Source organism: Gracilinanus agilis, chromosome 1 (assembly GCF_016433145.1).
Source record: "Gracilinanus agilis isolate LMUSP501 chromosome 1, AgileGrace, whole genome shotgun sequence".
Classification (NCBI taxonomy): Eukaryota; Metazoa; Chordata; class Mammalia; order Didelphimorphia; family Didelphidae; genus Gracilinanus; species Gracilinanus agilis.
Genome location: NC_058130.1, coordinates 312,527,418 through 312,545,088, shown reverse-complemented (window position 1 = coordinate 312,545,088; position 17,671 = coordinate 312,527,418). Strand labels below are relative to the sequence as shown.

At 36.3% G+C, this 17,671-nt stretch overlaps 1 protein-coding gene across 1 annotated transcript in view; it reads left to right on the top strand.

Annotated features, from left to right (window-relative positions):
* Positions 1 to 17,671, top strand: part of FAM81B (family with sequence similarity 81 member B) — a 93,116-nt gene that overhangs the window by 11,639 nt on the left and 63,806 nt on the right. The window contains exons 3-4 of the mRNA XM_044680493.1: positions 1,358 to 1,422; positions 12,881 to 13,184. Of these exons, the coding sequence (XP_044536428.1) occupies positions 1,358 to 1,422; positions 12,881 to 13,184 (369 nt within the window). The remainder of the gene's footprint in view (positions 1 to 1,357; positions 1,423 to 12,880; positions 13,185 to 17,671) is intronic.

Here is a 17,671-nt window from a genome sequence, read left to right as displayed (position 1 = left end):
GAGGAAATAACACTGCTCAATATGTATGCACCAAGTGACATAGCACCCAAATTCATAAAGGAGAAACTGGCAGAGCTCAAGAAGGAAATAGATAGTAAAACCATACTAGTGGGAGATCTAAATATTCCTCTGTCAGATCTAGATAAATCAAACCAAAAAATAAATAAGAAAGAGGTAAGAGAGGTGAATGAAGTCCTAGAAAAATTAGATTTAATTGATATGTGGAGAAAAATAAATAGGGACACCTTCTTCTCAGCTGCACATGGCACATTCACAAAGATTGACCATGTTATAGGGCATAGAATCATTGCAAACAAATGCAAAAGAGCAGAAATAATAAATGTAACCTTCTCAGATCATAGTGCAATAAAAATAATAATTAGTAAGGGCACCTGGACAGGAAAATAAAAAACCAATTGGAAATTAAATAATATGATTCTTCAAAACCAATTTGTCAAAGAAGGAATCAAAGAAACAATCAACAATTTCATTGAAGAAAATGACAATGATGAGACATCCTACTAAAATCTGTGGGATGCGGCCAAGGCAGTACTCAGAGGGAAATTTATATCCTTGAGTGCATATATTAACAAATTCAGGAGGGCAGAGATCAATGAATTGGGCATGCAACTCAAAAAATTAGAAAGCGAGCAAATTAAAAATCCCCAGATGAAAACTAAATTAGAAATGCTAAAAACCAAGGGAGAAATTAATAAAATCGAAAGTAAAAGAACTATTGAATTAATAAATAAGACTAGAAGCTGGTACTTTGAAAAAACAGATAAAATAGACAAAGTACTGGTCAATCTAATAAAAAAAAGGAAAGAAGAAAACCAAATTGATAGTATCAAATCTGGCCTCGGATATTTCTTATCTATATGATCCTGGGTAAGTCACTTAAACCAATTGCCTACCCCTTATCATTCAGTATACATCATATACATGATTCTAGACAAAAGGTAAAGGTTATAAAAAATGTGGTTTGTTTTTTTAAATCTAGATACTCCACTATGATGTATAAAATGGAATTTCACATCATGAATGATATAGGTTTTTTTTAACCCTTGTACTTCGGTGTATTGTCTCATAGGTGGAAGATTGGTAAGGGTGGGCAATGGGGGTCAAGTGACTTGCCCAGGGTCACACAGCTGGGAAGTGGGATATAGTTTTGATAGACTACTGAACAATATCATTTTAGAATTGATTTTTGATTTTCATCATTAGCAAGATAAATAAGCTATAAAGGGGATTAAATTAATTTCTCTGCTATAATGCATAAGGTATTTACTGTCTGAAATGCAAATGTTCATGAAGCTGATGATAATAACATCTTCAAAACCTGTGACCTTTGTTTTAGGAAAGATTTTCTCCAGCCAGAATGTCATCTGAGAAGCCCACTGAGCTAGTTCAGTATGTTCCCAAGTAAGTCTATACTTCTAACACGTATAATTACTTGCTATGTTGTTGAAATGCTAAGTTATAGACTCAAAGATCTATGAGAAACCTAAGGGGTCATCTAGACTATTCCTTTGTCAACAAAATATAGATTAAACTATCTCAGACTTTTTTATCCAGCTCTTCAGAAGAAGCAAATTTTACAAGGAGAGCCTTAGTGAATTTTCTGTTATTATAAATTAAATGAATAAAATTCCAGAAAATCAGATATAGAAAACTATTCATTTCAACTTAATTATGATAGGTTATCATTTGTAATGAAAATGAGGGTTAGGAGGGTGGAAAGAAGGGAAGATATAGTTAGTCAATGTCATAAAAATATTTTCTTTTTCTTACTACTTTGAACAGCCTTTAAAAATATTAGATCCCATCCAGAGTATGTCTACAAAGGTATAATAACTAATGGACTTTAGTGAAAATGGTTAAAGGTCTGATCAAGCCATAGACATAGGCTAAAAAGTCTTAATAGATGTCCTTTTGTTGGATGCTCTTGAAGATAATCATGTTCATTGAAATTATGCACCTTTGAAAGTATTTATTAGCATGGAGTGTCAAATAAAAAATGGAGGGAGGTAGAGTTCCCCACATCAATTTTTGCCAAAGCATTCTGAAGTTGTAACAGAGCATTCTACTATTACATACTTCTCCTTGAGTTCCTACTTAAATAAATTTAATTTCTCTTACACCATCACTGACCTGGAGAGGAACACACATAAACACACACACACACACACGCATGCACTCACTCTACAAAGGATGTATATTCCTAGATTCTCCTATTCTCTCAATATGTTAATTTCAATTATTAATAAGTTGTTCAGATCCATTTATTTATTGATTCTTTTTATCAATTATTAATAAGTTGTTCAGATCCATGATCTTATTTATTGATTCTTTTTTGTTGGTCATGTTCTGGTAATAAAGTTTTGAAGTCTCTTATCATTACTACACTTTTGTCTTTCTTCTAGTATTACTAGTAAGCTTTATTTTACAAATTAACTGCTGAATTATTTTATATGTAAAATAAGAATTGTTATGTATTTATTATATACTTTTTCTTTCACCATTTTATAATGCTCTTAATTATTTCTCTTTAGGCTTTCTAGTATAAATTCTATTTTATCACATACTAGTACTGTTATTTATACCTTTTTTGAACTTGACATATTTTAGATTGACCTCATAATTTAAATCTAAGCATATTTTCCCTTCATTTCCCCCCATAATCAATAGATTGATAGAGTTTGGTTCTGGATCTACCTATAATTCTTATTCCTTTAATGACAGAATTCAAACATATAAAGCAACATTAGAATAACATTTTTGTTGTTCAATCATTTCAGTTATGTTCAACTCTTCATAATTCCATTTGGAGTCTTTTTGGGCAAAGATTGAGATGGTTTGATATTTCCTTCTCCAGTCCATTTTACAAATGAGGAAGTGAGGCAAAAAAGGTTAAGTGATTTGCCCAGAGTCACAAAGCTAGTAAATGTATGAGGACAAAGTTGAACTCATGAAAGATGAGTTTTCCAGACTCCTGGCTCAGCACTCTATCCACTGTACCACCTAGCTGCCTTAGAGTGACATACAACGTTTTAAAAAGTATAAAGGAAAAAAAAGTCAGATCTATACAAAAATATTTAAAAGCATATCATGTCTACATAGAAGAACATTTCTTTATGGACAGAAACTATTTTATTCATTATCATATATCCCATTAATGCTATATATTTGTCTTGCATATCTTTAGGAACTAAATAAGTGTTTATTACATTTACTTGAAACTTGTCATAAGGAAAGAGAAGGATTAATCCTAATAAGAAGCAAGTGCATTTGGTTAAAATCTAATGATTGTCTATAGACTAATAAATGAAAAAGAAATAAAATCATAGGAAACAGTCAATTGGTTGTATGTGTTACTCAAAAAAAAGTATAAGGAAACATGCCATTTCCCAGAAAATCCTCAGTACTAAGAGGAAAAAAAAGGTTTTCTGTGACATGGTGCCTTTCCAGCTTTTTCTTCCACTATATTTCCCTATATGATCCCTCTATTTGACCAATAAGTCTATTCACCATCTCCTAGGCATATCATATACTTTCCTGGTTTCATAATTTTTGCTCCCTCTGTTTTCCCCATCAGCCCAGAGTGCAATCTGAGAGTATTTGTTTACAGAACAATTTAAAACAGGATTCTGTAACTTAATTTATAACTCTCCCAGGAGGATAATGATTAAATCTGATCAAAATGTAAAGCAGTTTGTGGGACTAGTGAATACAGGTATGGCCACATTTCACCTTGGCTCTGCACTATCCAAACAACTACCAGTCATCTTTCTGCTTCTCAGTGAAGCAACATCTACTTTTCTCCAATCAGCTGGATTTAAGGGACCTCTGGACCTCTTGAACCACCAGGTCACTTTCAAGTCTGGTCTTGTCTGTCCCATGGTAGATGCTTTCCACTTAGGAAAGGAACCTAGAACAGAAAAGGCAGCCAGGGACATCCACCTAGTAGAGTCTCTCTACTCTAGCTTCCATGTGAGAGTGGTTAACATGTTGTCATGGTAGAAAAAGCCAACCCATCTTCTATCCATTATTACAAGTCTCTGAGATTGGGCTACATGACTTATAAGGTCCCCTCTGACTCTACCATTTTATGATCTATGAAAATGTATTTTTCTCTTGAGACTTAGGAGTTTTAATTCTGAATATCCCTAATTTGATTTGAAACTTTCTAGATAGGGCACTAAGGTGAAAATAATTTCTTATTCATGGTGGGAGTGCTTCTTATTCTAATTTTTCAGAGAATTTAGGAGAAATAGAAATTATTTCTACCAGCTGGCCTCTAGGCTGAACCGTGACCAACATATGTTACAATCATTCTTACAGGAGAATATTTGGGGTAAAGGCCCTCTGGCCTTTATATTTAAAGTCTGTGCACATAAAAGTTTCAATTAAGTCAAATAGGCAAAATAATAAATGATTTATTATTTCTCCTCATAAGTGAATTAAGGCATGGAGGGGATTGTTTTCAGTGTTTTTTTTAGCATGATGGCAGTCATTTTATTACTCAGTATACAGCCACTACATTATGGAGAGTGATATTTCATGATCCGTTGTCTAGTAATATTTTGACATAGCAGAAGGGAGTACACAATAGACTTATCACATTATTTGAGTATAACTCAGATGGGTCATCGAGTGGTGTTTACTCCATAGACTGATTGCATCATTTGAATTAGAGGAAACAATCATGGTATAAAAAGAGCCCTGAATGAGAAATAATGAAAATAAGGCACTTACCTCTCTGAGGGTCAGTTTACTCATCTGCAAAGTAGGGGAAAAAATACTTAGAGATTTACTTTGCAGTGTTATTGCATGAATCAAGTGAGAGAATGCTTTTATAGTACTTTGCCAGCCTTAAAGAATCATGTAATTATCAGATTTTATGATTCTCATCTCTAGACTCAATTCAGTCCCATATCAGAAGACTTGAAATGCAGAGAATGAATTAGTAAAGGAGCTAATATGTTTGGTGGGATGCGTGTGTGTGTGTGTGTGTGTTTGTGTGTGTGTTTGTCTCTGTTTCTTGCTTGGTTCATTTTTCTTAAAAAAGCCTAGAGAATTCTCCTTATTTTTAATATTGTTTTGCTCCTCCTTAGTTCAGCATCATCACTAAGTGACCTTTCCTCTTTAAGGAGATTATGAAATGGATTCAAGGCCATACCTATAAGAAATGAATATAATACATGTTCATTAAATAGCACCTCTAGGGGCTGGAAAAGTTCAAATGACTGTCCTGGGACAAGAGAGACCTGAATCCTCTTTCTGGAAGGATCATTGCCTTGCCTCTGAGTGAACCTAGGATCCTATCAAAACCGTTAAAGCCAGATTAAGAAGTGCAATATAATTTAGACCACAACTCCTCCCCCTTGCCTGTTCCCTACCCCACCCCACTCAGCCTCCTGCCAAGTTTGGTTTACATAAAGTCTGAGTTTGGCTCTGTTTCCATTTACATTTGTCTGACTTGCCTCTGGGTCATGTAGGGAATCTTCAGTACAGCCTTGCCAGCCTTCCCACTCAAACCCATTTCTCTTCTTCCCAACTTGAGATGATGAGGATTATCTCACATTTATGCACCATTTTAAGGGTTGCAAAATATTTATGTACCTGTGCGAGGTGCTGTGGGAGATGTAAAGATCACTGAGCCATGTTTCTCCAATGGTATATTTCCATGACACTAATGTAACTCTCCTAAAAATTCATATTGATGTTTTCCCATAAAGGGGTATTGGGTTGAATGACAGACCCACAATTTAGCCAGTCACATAACCATTTTTACACATAACAATACATAAAAGGTTTTCTTCTGTTCTTCCCTTGCCATAATCAAAATGTTGTCAAACAAAATCCTGCCTCTGACTTTTGCTACAAAACCAATGTGTTTGTTCCCTGAAGTAGATTTGTCTGTTCACAAGAATAGAGCAGAAAATAAAGTGTGATGTTATATATATATACACCTACAGCTGCTAACTGGAACACAACTGGAGTAAACCTCAAAAATCAAATAGAACCATGCTGTTGGGCTTGTTTTTTGCAAATTCCATCCAAAAAAATTGGTCATTTTTTTTTGTTTTCAATAGTTTTGATGTCTGTGGATGAATAAGTAAAAAATTATTTCTGAAAAGGTCCCAAAGATTTTTCATCTAGGATTGGTAATTTCCATCCACATCCCAGTAAATTATTTTACTTTTCCTCACCTTGACAGCTTAAATACAGAATTCGGTGCCTGTTGATAATATAAAAGAGATGGAAGGAGAAAAGCAAGGAGATTGCAAATGTCAGGACATAATTTCAAAGAATAAGAAGTGATCACATTCTGACACTAGGGAATAAAACAATTTTGTTCTGCCTCTAAGATTGTATAGATAACTTGGATAATGATCCCAGGGGAAGACAATTGTGGCCTTTTCAGAACTGGGGAAACTACCTATAAAATGACTATAACAAGTGAGTTAGTCAACAAGCAAAGTACTGTTTGTCAGGTACTGTGCTAGACATCGAGGATACAAGTGTAATGTGTAATTGAGTCAATCAATCAATTCACCCTTCCCTGCCTAAAGTAAATAACAAGATGCCATGCCCATAAATATATCAGATGAGAATAGATCTCAATTCTCCACTGGGTGAACAAAGCCAGACTACCTTCCTAGATTCCACAGGAAGTCTGTCCAAATTGGCTGAGGTACATTGTAACACCTTGTAGGGATATTATAATGTATGCTGTGCTATCATATTAAACCAGGGGGTAAGTTAGAATCAGAGATTTCATGAAGCAGTGAGCCAGAAGAGAGAACCTTTCTTAAAAGGGGATGAGTTTGAATGGATTAGAAATGACTTATTGTCAACCAAAACTGCTTCTCCTCCTCTTGGCAGGATCTTGTAATCTTCAAAGAACCTAGAGGATTTAGATATTTTACTCCAAGTCCTAACAAGCAACCTCAAAAAGAGTTTCTTCAGCACCATCAAAGAACAGACTAGACTTGATGAGGAAATCAGAGCTTGACAAAGAAACAGTAGAAAACCTACACTATTCTCAACATCTTCAGAACTTTAACCAAAGGACTTTCAGGAGCTGTGAGATCCCTTTTGGGATCTCTAAACTTGAGCCCATTTTCCCCTGGATTCTGTAATGTATAGGCAGAAGAGTATGTTATTGTTTTCTGCGAGGAATGTTTTGTACTGTGAGTTGTAAGAAAGAACCCCTGAATCTGAAAGAAATTAAGTCATTTGGTAAAGGAGGGAGAGGCAGAAGGCATGGTAACCTCTCATCCAGGCCAAGTGAGATTTACATTGTTCAAAATATACAAGGGTATAAGGACATTTGTCTGACTGGACTCACATAGACAGTAGGTAGTCTCCAGAATGGTAATTCGAGATGTATATCAGCCAGGTAAGTTCATCTAATGTGGGCAACTCAAATCACAAGCTTTGGGTAGACCCAAAACAATACCTGAGTGAATCCAGAACAAGCACAGAGTGGTATGTAAGCATTGCTTAACCATCTGACTTCCCTGGAGCATCTCTAAGTTCAGCCTAACCTCTACAAGTAAGCTTTTAGGTTAAACAATTTCTAGTCACATAAAGTTAGGTTCAAACAATATTAACAAATTATAAATAATAAACTATTTTCCATAGTACCAGTTCTTTTTAGTGTATCACTTTAGTAAATACTCTTTTATAAAATGTAACTGATTTCATAAACTTAATAATCATGGCAAGAAGCACATAGATAATCCTTGCTGGAAAAAATACTCTACTTCATAAGCTGTACAGTATTAAAAAAATCCATTGTCCAAATCCTCAGGGATTTGGTCCTGAAGAGGCCCTAAGGATTTGCCTTTTCAGTGTGACTTTACATTGAGACAATAGCTCCAGACCTTACCTGGTCTAAAGGCAAAAACATGGTCCCTACCAACAAGAAGATCATTTTCCAATAGAATTACTAAGTACATATAAGATAAATATAGTGAAAATGGAAGGTAATCTCAAGGAGAACACACTAACAATTGGGGCAGACAAACAATTGGGAAAGGTCAAAAGCAGAAGGTGAAATTTGAACTAAGTCTTAAAGGAAGCCAGGGAATTCAAGAGGCAGAGGCAAGGAGGAATAACATTCCAAGCATGGAAGATAGTTAAAAGGTACATTGTTGAGAGATAGAGTGTCTTGTGTGATGATGAAGTAAGTCAGTGTAGCTGGATATTGGGATACGTGGAAGGAAATAGAAAATAAGAAGGCTGGATGGACTAAGTTATGAATGGATTTAAAGGTTGAAGAGAACATTTTCTAGTTGGTTTTGGGGGTAAGCTGGATTCCCTGAGATTTATTGAGTAGGGGAAAAGTCATGGTCAGACTTATGCCCTGGAGAAATCACTTTGACAGTGAAGTAGAGGTTGGATTAGAGTGAGGTGAGACTTGAGGCATCCAAACCAATTAGACAGCTATTGCAATAATTTAGGCATGAAGCAATGAGAGCTTGTACCAGAATGGCAGCTTCTTTAGTAGAAGAGGATACAATGAGAAATACTGTGAAAGTAAAAACAATAACACTTCTCTACTGATTGGATATTTGTAGAGACTGTAAGAGAAGAATCAAGGATAATTTTAAGGTTACATGTCTCAGTGACTAGGGAGATGGTGGACCCTTTATAATAACAGGAAAGTTTCGGGCAGCTAATTAGGTACCTCACTGGTTAGAGAGCCAGTCCTAGAGATGAGAGGTCCTGCATTCAAAACTGGCCTCAGACACTTTCACAGCTGTGTGACCCAGGACAAGTCACTTTTACCTGGCCATTAACACTCTTCTGTCTTAGAACTGATACTTAGTATTGATTATTCCAACACAGAAGGTAAGGCTTAAAAAAAATAATAGGAAAGTTTGGAAGAGTTCAAATAGAAATAGAGAGGTGGGAAAAAAGATGTGAGACATTTTAAAGATAAAACCGAAGGATCGGGGTGGGGGGAGGGAAGAATCAAAAATAATCCTCAGGGGGGCAGCTGGGTAGCTCAGTGGAGTGAGAGTCAGGCCTAGAGACAGGAGGTCCTAGGTTCAAACCCGGCCTCAGCCACTTCCCAGCTGTGTAACCCTGGGCAAGTCACTTGACCCCCATTGCCCACCCTTACCAATCTTCCACCTATGAGACAATACACCGAAGTACAAGGGTTTAAAAAAAAAGTATAAAAAAAAAAATAATCCTCAGGATTTCAAATGTGGGAAACAAACTACTAAATAGTGGTGAAACTGACAGAAATAGAGAAGTACAATCCGGTTTTGAGGAAAATATCATAAACCCTTCCTTTGTCTCATTCAACTCCTTCTACCTTCATCCAGAGCCTCTTCCCTGACCTTCCTAATCCTACCCCACCACACGTTCTCCCTAGTATATGGCTAAAAGATAAATTTTCCTTAAGTATTCCTTTTTCCATAGAATCAGTCATTCTTGAAGCTATCATAGTGATCAGTTCCTCATTTTATACCACTATGTTGAAAAATCCTCTATAGCTCTCTAATATTGCATTCAAGTCTAATCATCTCCGCCTGACTTTTAAGATATAATATGGCATCAGTTGTCTCGTTTAATATCTCCTCCAACTTGACGACATATAACCTCAGCCCACTTTCCCATGAACACTCAATGCTGATTTACAATTTACTTCATTTAATCTATTCTCCTTACTTGGAATGCCCTCTGTTCTTGCCTCTTAACTTGTAAATTATGTCCTTTCTTTAAGCCCTACTTTCTCTATAAAGCCATATTTAGTTCTTCCAGCCCCCTGTGGTCTTCCCTTGCTCTGAAAAGGGGCCCCCAGCCAATTTTATAAATGGAAAAACTAATGTCAAGGTCACAAGAAACAGACTCCACCATTTGTTCTTTTGGAGATAAGGGCTGCTGGGACTTTGTGGTAAGTAGACAATTATCATTAAGGCACATTGGTTAAGAAAGACTATGCTCATTGAAACCTCTTGGACAGTGGGCAGCTGGGTGGCTCAGTGAATTGAGAGCCAGGCCTAGAATCTAGAGGTCCTAAGTTCAGATCTATCCTCTGATACTTCCTCGCTATGTGACCCTGGGTAAGTCACTTAACCCCATTGCCTAGTCCTATCACTCTTCTGATTTGGAACCAACATACAGTATTGATTCTAAAATGGAAGGTAAGGTTTTAAAAAAAAAAAAAAAGAAACCTTTTGGACAGCTATCCCATAGCTGGCTGGGATCAAAATGATTCCTAAGGTAAAAATAGCTTAGTTTCTTAGAGACTTTCTGTAGTTTGGGGAACCTATAAGTATATTTAATTCAAAGAGCCCTGGACCTATTATCAGGAATCCTGGATTCCACGCAGGGCCAAAATTGACTATGTATGTCACCTTATGAAAATCACTTAATTTCTCTGAGTTTTCATTTCCTCATCCGTAAAATGCACTACTTGCTTTATGAGGAAAGTGCTTTGTAAAGATGAAAGTGCCATATAAATATGACTTGTTACTGTTGTTATGGTGATAATTCATTAAAGCAACACTCCTTTCCCCATTGTCCTCTGAGATCAGTTGTGGTAACATGTTTATAGGGAGTCATTCTCTCTTATGACTACAGTTTCCAATGACCTTCACAGTGAAGGGAAAGCTTTATCTTTCATTTAGGACAATAAATGTTGTAAGCAACCACTGTCGCTAAGACAGATAATGACTGCATGCCCATCAATGCTCTCTTCCAAGCTTCTTAAAGCTGTCTAAGGTACATTGCTCAAAGGAGTACTTGTGCCTGAGGACAACAGACAGCACAAACAGGAAAACATACATCAAACCCAAAAGAAAGAAACCAAGATCCTATTTTTTCCCTCAAGCATTTTTTGATATAAAAACCAGGAAGAAAATAGAGTTTTCAAAGATCCCCACTGATCTCTTTGTCCATTCTCTCCAATATTTGTAAGGGGAAAAAAACTGACCAAGATTGGTGGTACATAACCATAGTCCCTGCTGAAAGAGAGTACAGGCAAGTTCATTCTAGTATACCCTTGAGTTATGGGGTTTTGAAAGGCCAGTTGGGTATTTGCACTAAATCCAACACTAATATGGTGAGCCCCTGGAAGCACTGTCTACCAGGGCCAAACTGGTCCAGGTTGGAAATGAAGTCTTCATGTTGAACAGCAGTGAGATGTCTCATGTGAGACTTCGAGCCTGGCAGAGATGTGGACAACCAATCTCAAAAACAAAAGAAAACCTCCTAAAAAAAGTTTAAAATTTTTGTCCCAGTGATGATATTATGAGAATAGTTTGTCATTATCTATGGGACTTAAAGCACAATTGTCAAACTAGTCCTAGGAGGAAGGAGTTGGAAAAAGTTTCCTCATTTATAAAATGAGAGTTTGGACTAGAATACTCCTAAGGTCATTTCTAGCTAATAAATCTCATGATCACCAACATTCACTTGGACTTTGTGTCTCCTAGCATCCAGAAAAGAACAGCAAGGGAAAACAAGAATGAGTTCTTTACCAATAAATTATGACAGACAATAATTAAAATAGACATTTTTCTCTATGGTCAGAATATCTTTCTAACCATTCCCTTAATATTTTCTTGATTTGAAGCCTTTTAGAAACCCTAGTTTCCTTCAAAGCTTAGCTCAAACGTTATTGCCTATATAATGTCTTTTCTAATCTCTCTAATTGATACTTCCTTCCACACATCTTATGTTGATTTTATGTATATTTTGTGTATTTCTATGTATACTTGTCTCCCTCCACAGAACATAAGCTCCCTGAAGACATTTTATTCTATCTTTATACCCATAGTGCCTAGTGTAATAAATGCTGTTGATTGATTTAAACACATGTAAAGGTGCAATTGCAAAAATACCCAGTAGTGGGAGGTGCCCATTTTTCTTGTTGTTCAACATAAGATTGTGAATTTAATTTTAAATTACCTTAACACTTTACAAATAACCATCTTCACATTTGTGAATAAACAAATGAAACTTCCAAATTCCTATAACTTAATCTGGATTAAAGTTTCATTTTTATAAATTCTAGATATACACAAATATGCACCTGCAAATATTTGATACCCGGATTTCTGAAAATGTACCATACCCTATTAAGTTTAATCTGCTTTATTAACATTTTTATCCATCACTTTAAATCTAGACAATCAAAAAACAAAAAAATTGAGCCTTGATTTCTAGCAATTGTCCATTTCCAAGGTGTCAATGCTTACACTGAAAATGTGACGGTTTCTTTGCTAAGTTGATACAAGTTGGCTATAGCATACCCCTGTATACATCCTATATTTAGTACCATTGGTTGTGGTTGGATGTTCTGTGTAATGGGGGGAGGGAATGTAGGAAAAATCATACTGATTTCTTTCCTAATGGATTTCCCCTGTTTATAACACAAAACCGCTAAATTGTAACATGCTATTTTAAAAGTGGAAAACATTAAATATGTATAGCAAAATATCAAGACAGTGAAACAGACCTGAGTTTTATAAGAAACATAAAGCCAAGATTCTGACCAAACTGATCCCCCCCCACTTTTTTTACACCCTTACCCTCCATCTTAGAATCACTAAGTATTGGTTCCAAAGCAGAAGAGCAATAAGAGTTAGGCAATTGGGGTTAAGTGATTTCTGCAGGGTTTGTCTAAAGCCTAATTTGAACCCAAGAACTTCCATCTCTAGGTCTGGATGTCTATACATAGTGGTTCTTAAAACCTCACATCCTCTTTGTTTTAGTGAAGCCTGTTAATTCTGAGTTGAGACAAACCCTGGTAGAAGAGAAAAAGGAACAGGAAACAAGAATTCCAATTTAGTTCCCTCTCCCTCAAATTTATCGCTATGAAAGTCTTGATTTTTATTTTTTCTCCTTTGGCCAGGGATCAGGCTTTTCTTCCTGCCATTCCAGGGAATCAGAGATGTCCACTAGAAGAGCGACTATCTACCCTGGAAAGAACTCTTAATCCAGGGAATAAGAGGTGTCCTCTAGAAGACCGACTCTCTAGCCAGGAAAGAACTATAGCTGTTCTTCTTGAACAGGCTTTTCGCATCAAGGAGGACATCTCAGCTTGTCTTCAAGGGAGCCAGGGATTCCAAAAGGAGGAAACGATGGCCCGGCAACTACTAGAAAACCACATCCAGACTATCACCAGCATTGTCAAAAAGCTCAGCCAAAACATTGAGGTGATTCTTTTTTTTTTTCCATTTGGTGGCATCATTATTTAACAAATAATGTCCACTACTAGTACTATTTTTTAAATGGCATAAATGTGTTTTCCTTAATTTAATGATGATTGATTAGTGCTCAAATTATCACATTGAAGGAAAGTGTTGGAGCCAGACTAAGAATTCTAGTTCCTATAGTAAATCCATTTGAAGGCTTTTTGAAGCATGAGGGAAGAGGAAGAACCCATGAAGCAGAAACCCTGGTATATTCACAAGTATGGCATTTGCCACTATCTCTAATAAATCCACACTTGATCCCAAGAATGTGGACTGTGTCCTTAGCCCTCAGACCAGGTGGTACTCAGGGAGTCTGCCCTGCTAAAATACAGCCTACTAATAATAGCAGTGAAGAGCCCTGAAAATTGTAGGATAGCAATAGGAACCTGAGAGTTGAGGGAGGCAAGGTAAGAGAGGCAGTGTATTTCTTCCCCCAAAACAGTGGTATGCTAGTGAAGTTATGCTTCCCCTCATCCATTCTATCAATCCTCCCTGTCTTACCTCCCACCAGTGAACTGGTCCCCTCCACCCTTGTCCATTGACCCAGGAAGAAGCCATGCTCCTTCCCATTGTCTACGCCTAGATGTCAGCACAGGTGACAATGCCCCAGTTAACTGCTATGAAAAGTATTAATTTTTTATTTGATTATATCTGTTGAGTAGGAGTTTTTAGACTAAATCACTGGCACAAGCTAAAAATATAAAAATCCTTAGAAGGTACTTTAGATGAATCTAATGATAAATTTGAAAATAGGATAAGAAAACTAAGCCATTTGGGAGCATGCCCCTTTTGAAAGTTTTACTAGAAAAGACAACCACAGTTTCCTATAACATACTCACATTGTCCACTCTGGGGGGAGAAGGGAGAGGGCATACTAGGCTGAAGGGATCATGGGTCTGACCCAAGATGCCATCTCTTATTATCTTATCTTTAAGGTCAAAAAGCCTTGAAGATATATATATGTATATACATATATATATGCATATATATATATATATATATGAATTATTCTTACAGAACATTTTGCAAGACATTAAACCATAGATTCAGATCTGCAAGTGTCTATGGAATCCAACCTTCTCATCTTACAAATGAGGAAACTGAAGCCTAGAGAGACTGCCCAGCATCACACAAGCTAGGGAGTTTGTGGGGTAGAATATGAATCCAGGTCTTTTTGACTCCATGTCCAGTACTCTATCTGCTCTGAAAGAACCTAAATAAAAACATCTCCTTTAAAATTTGACTTTACTTTAGAGCAGTAGTTCCCAAACTTTTTTGGCCTACCGCCCCCTTTCCAGAAAAAATATTATTTAATACCCCCTGTCACATACTATCACCACCCCTGTACAATTATTCACTGCCCCCAAATGCACCTGTGGCCATCACCACCTCCCTGGATTGCTGCAGCACACACCGGGGGGGGGGGGGGGGGGGTGGCGCCCACTTTGGGAATCACTGCTTTAGAGGGATACTTTGTTGGTGCTAAGGAGATAATCAGATTATTATTGCAATTAATAAATATATAATAAATTGCTAAAATATTAGCAAGAATCTTCCAGTGCTAACCTGAATTAATGTGGCTTCCAAAAGTAATTTAGGCACCCCTAAGGGCATAATAGCTGCAAGTCACAATCATCTAACCAGTCTGCTGGCATTTATTAAGAAGCTACAATGGGGCAGGCAATGTGTTGAACACTGGGAATACAAAAAGGCAAAAAGCAAACCCTGCTCTGAAGGGTCTCACCATCTAATGGGGAGACAACATCCAAACTATGTATAAACAAAAGTTACAAGTAGTCTCTGAAGAAAGAAACTAAAATTAAGAATTAAGAAAGGATTTTTTGCAGAAGGTAGGTCTTTTACTGAAAGGATGCCAGGGAAGTGATGAAGTGAAGATAAGGAAGGAGAGGCATTGGGACTTGGTGTTAGGTGTTCCACTTGAATGTCAAGTGGAAGTCATAAGATAGATAAAGGAGCTACATGTTTTGATTGCCAGAAGAATATATAAAGCTACATTAGGATGAAAATAGTTACTTTGAGGATTTAAATATTTCAAGACTGAAAATATAATAAGATTCTTCAAAATATCACCATTAAAATTTTTTTTCATTAAATTCCTGTAGCAATTATTGAGAATAAGGGCCTCTTTTTTAAATTTTTTTAATATTTTATTTTTTTAGAAACATTTTCCATGGTTACATGATTCCTGTTTTTACTTTCCCCTTCACTTCCTCTTTAACCCCCCCCCTCCTTTCCAACTCGCATTTCCACTACTTTTAACATGTGTGATCAATCAAGACTTATTTACATATTATTGATAGTTACACTGGTGTGGTCATTTAGTGTCTACATCCCCAACCATGCCCACATCAACCCATGTGTTCAAATGGTTGTTTTTCTTCTGTGTTTCCACTCTTGCAGTTCTTCCTCTGAATGTGGGTAGCATTCTTTTCCATAAATCCCTCAGAATTGTCCTGAGTCATTGCATTGCTGCTAGTACAGAAGGCCATTACATTCGGATTTTACCACAGCATATTGGTCTCTGTGTACAATGTTCTTCTGGCTCTGCTCCTTTCACTCTGCGTCAATTCCTGGAGGTCTTTCCAGTTTACATGGAATTCCTCCAGCTTATTATTCCTTTGAGCACAATAGTATTCCATCACTAACATATACCACAATTTGTTTAGCCATTCCCCAATTCAAGGGCATCCCTTTGTTTTCCAGTTTTTTGCCACCACAAAAAGCGCAACTATAAATATTTTCATACAAGTCTATTTCTCTATGATCTCTTTGGAGTACAAACCCAGCAATGCTATGGCTAGATCGAAGGGCAGGCAGTCTTTTATTGCTCTTTGGGCATAGTTCCAAATTGCCATCCAGAATGGTTGGATCAGTTCGCAACTCCACCAGCAATGCAATAATGTCCCAATTTTGTCACATCCCCTCCAACATTCATTACTGTCCCCTGCTATCATTTTAACCAATCTGCTAGGCATGAGGTGATACCTCAGAGTTGTTTTGATTTGCATTTCTCTAATTATTAGAGATTTAAAACACTTCCTCATGTGCTTATTGATAGTTTTGATTTCTTTATCTGAAAATTGCCTATTCATGTCCCTTGCCCATTTATCAACTGGGGAATTGCTTGATTTTTTATACAATTGTTTTAGCTCCTTGTATATTTGAGTAATTAGACCTCTGTCATAGTTTTTTGATATAAAGATTTTTTCCCAGTTTGTTGTTTCCCTTCTGATTTTGGTTGCATTGTTTTTGTTTGTACAAAAAACTTTTTAATTTAATATAATCAAAATTATTTCTTTTACATTTTGTAATTTTTTCTAACTCTTGCTTGGTTTTAAAATCTTCCCTTTCCCAGAGATCCAACAGGTATACTATTCTATGTTCACCTAATTTTCTTATAGTTTCCTTCTTTATATTCAAGTCATTCATCCATTCTGAATTTATCGTGGTGTAGGGTGTGAGATGTTGATCTAAACCTAATCTCTCCCATATAGTTTTCCAATTTCCCAACAATTTTTGTCAAATAGTGGATTTTTGTCCCAAAAGTTGGGCTCTTTCAGTTTATCATACACTGTCTTGCTGACGTCACTTACCCTAAGTCTATTCCACTGATCCTCCCTTCTGTCTCTTAGCCAGTACCATATTGTTTTGATGACCGCGGCTTTATAATATAGTTTAATATCTGGTACTGCTAGGCCACCTTCCGTCATGTTTTTTTTTTCATTATTTCCCTTGATATTCTTGATCTTTTGTTCTTCCAAATGTATTAAAGATGAAAAGGGAGACCTCACCTCTAATGAAGAGGAAATCAAAGCAATCATTAAAAACTATAAATATAGCAATCTAGGTGAGATGGATGAATATTTACAAAAATATAAATTGCCTAGATTAACAGTAGAAGAAATAGAATACTTAAATAATCCCATATCAGAAAAAGAAATTGAACAAGCAATCAAAAAACTCCCTAAGAAAAAATCCCCAGGACCAGATGGATTCACAAGTGAATTCTATCAAACCTTTAAAGAACAACTAATTTCAATACTATACAAAGTATTTGACATAAGTAAAGAAGGAGTTCTACCAAACTCCTTTTATGATACAAATATGATACTGATCCCAAAGCCAGGTAGATCAAAAACAGAGAAAGAAAACTACAGACCAATTTCCTTAATGAAAATAGATGCAAAAATCGTAAACAGAATACTAGCAAAGAGACTTCAGTATGTAATCATGAGGGTTATTCATTGTGATCAGGTGGAATTTATACCAGGAATGCAAGGATGGTTCAACATCAGGAAAACCATTCACATAATTGGCCATATCACCAAACAAACCAAAAAAAACCACATGATTATCTCAATAGATGCTGAAAAAGCCTTTGACAAAATACAACATCCATTCCTATTGAAAACACTAGAAAGTATAGA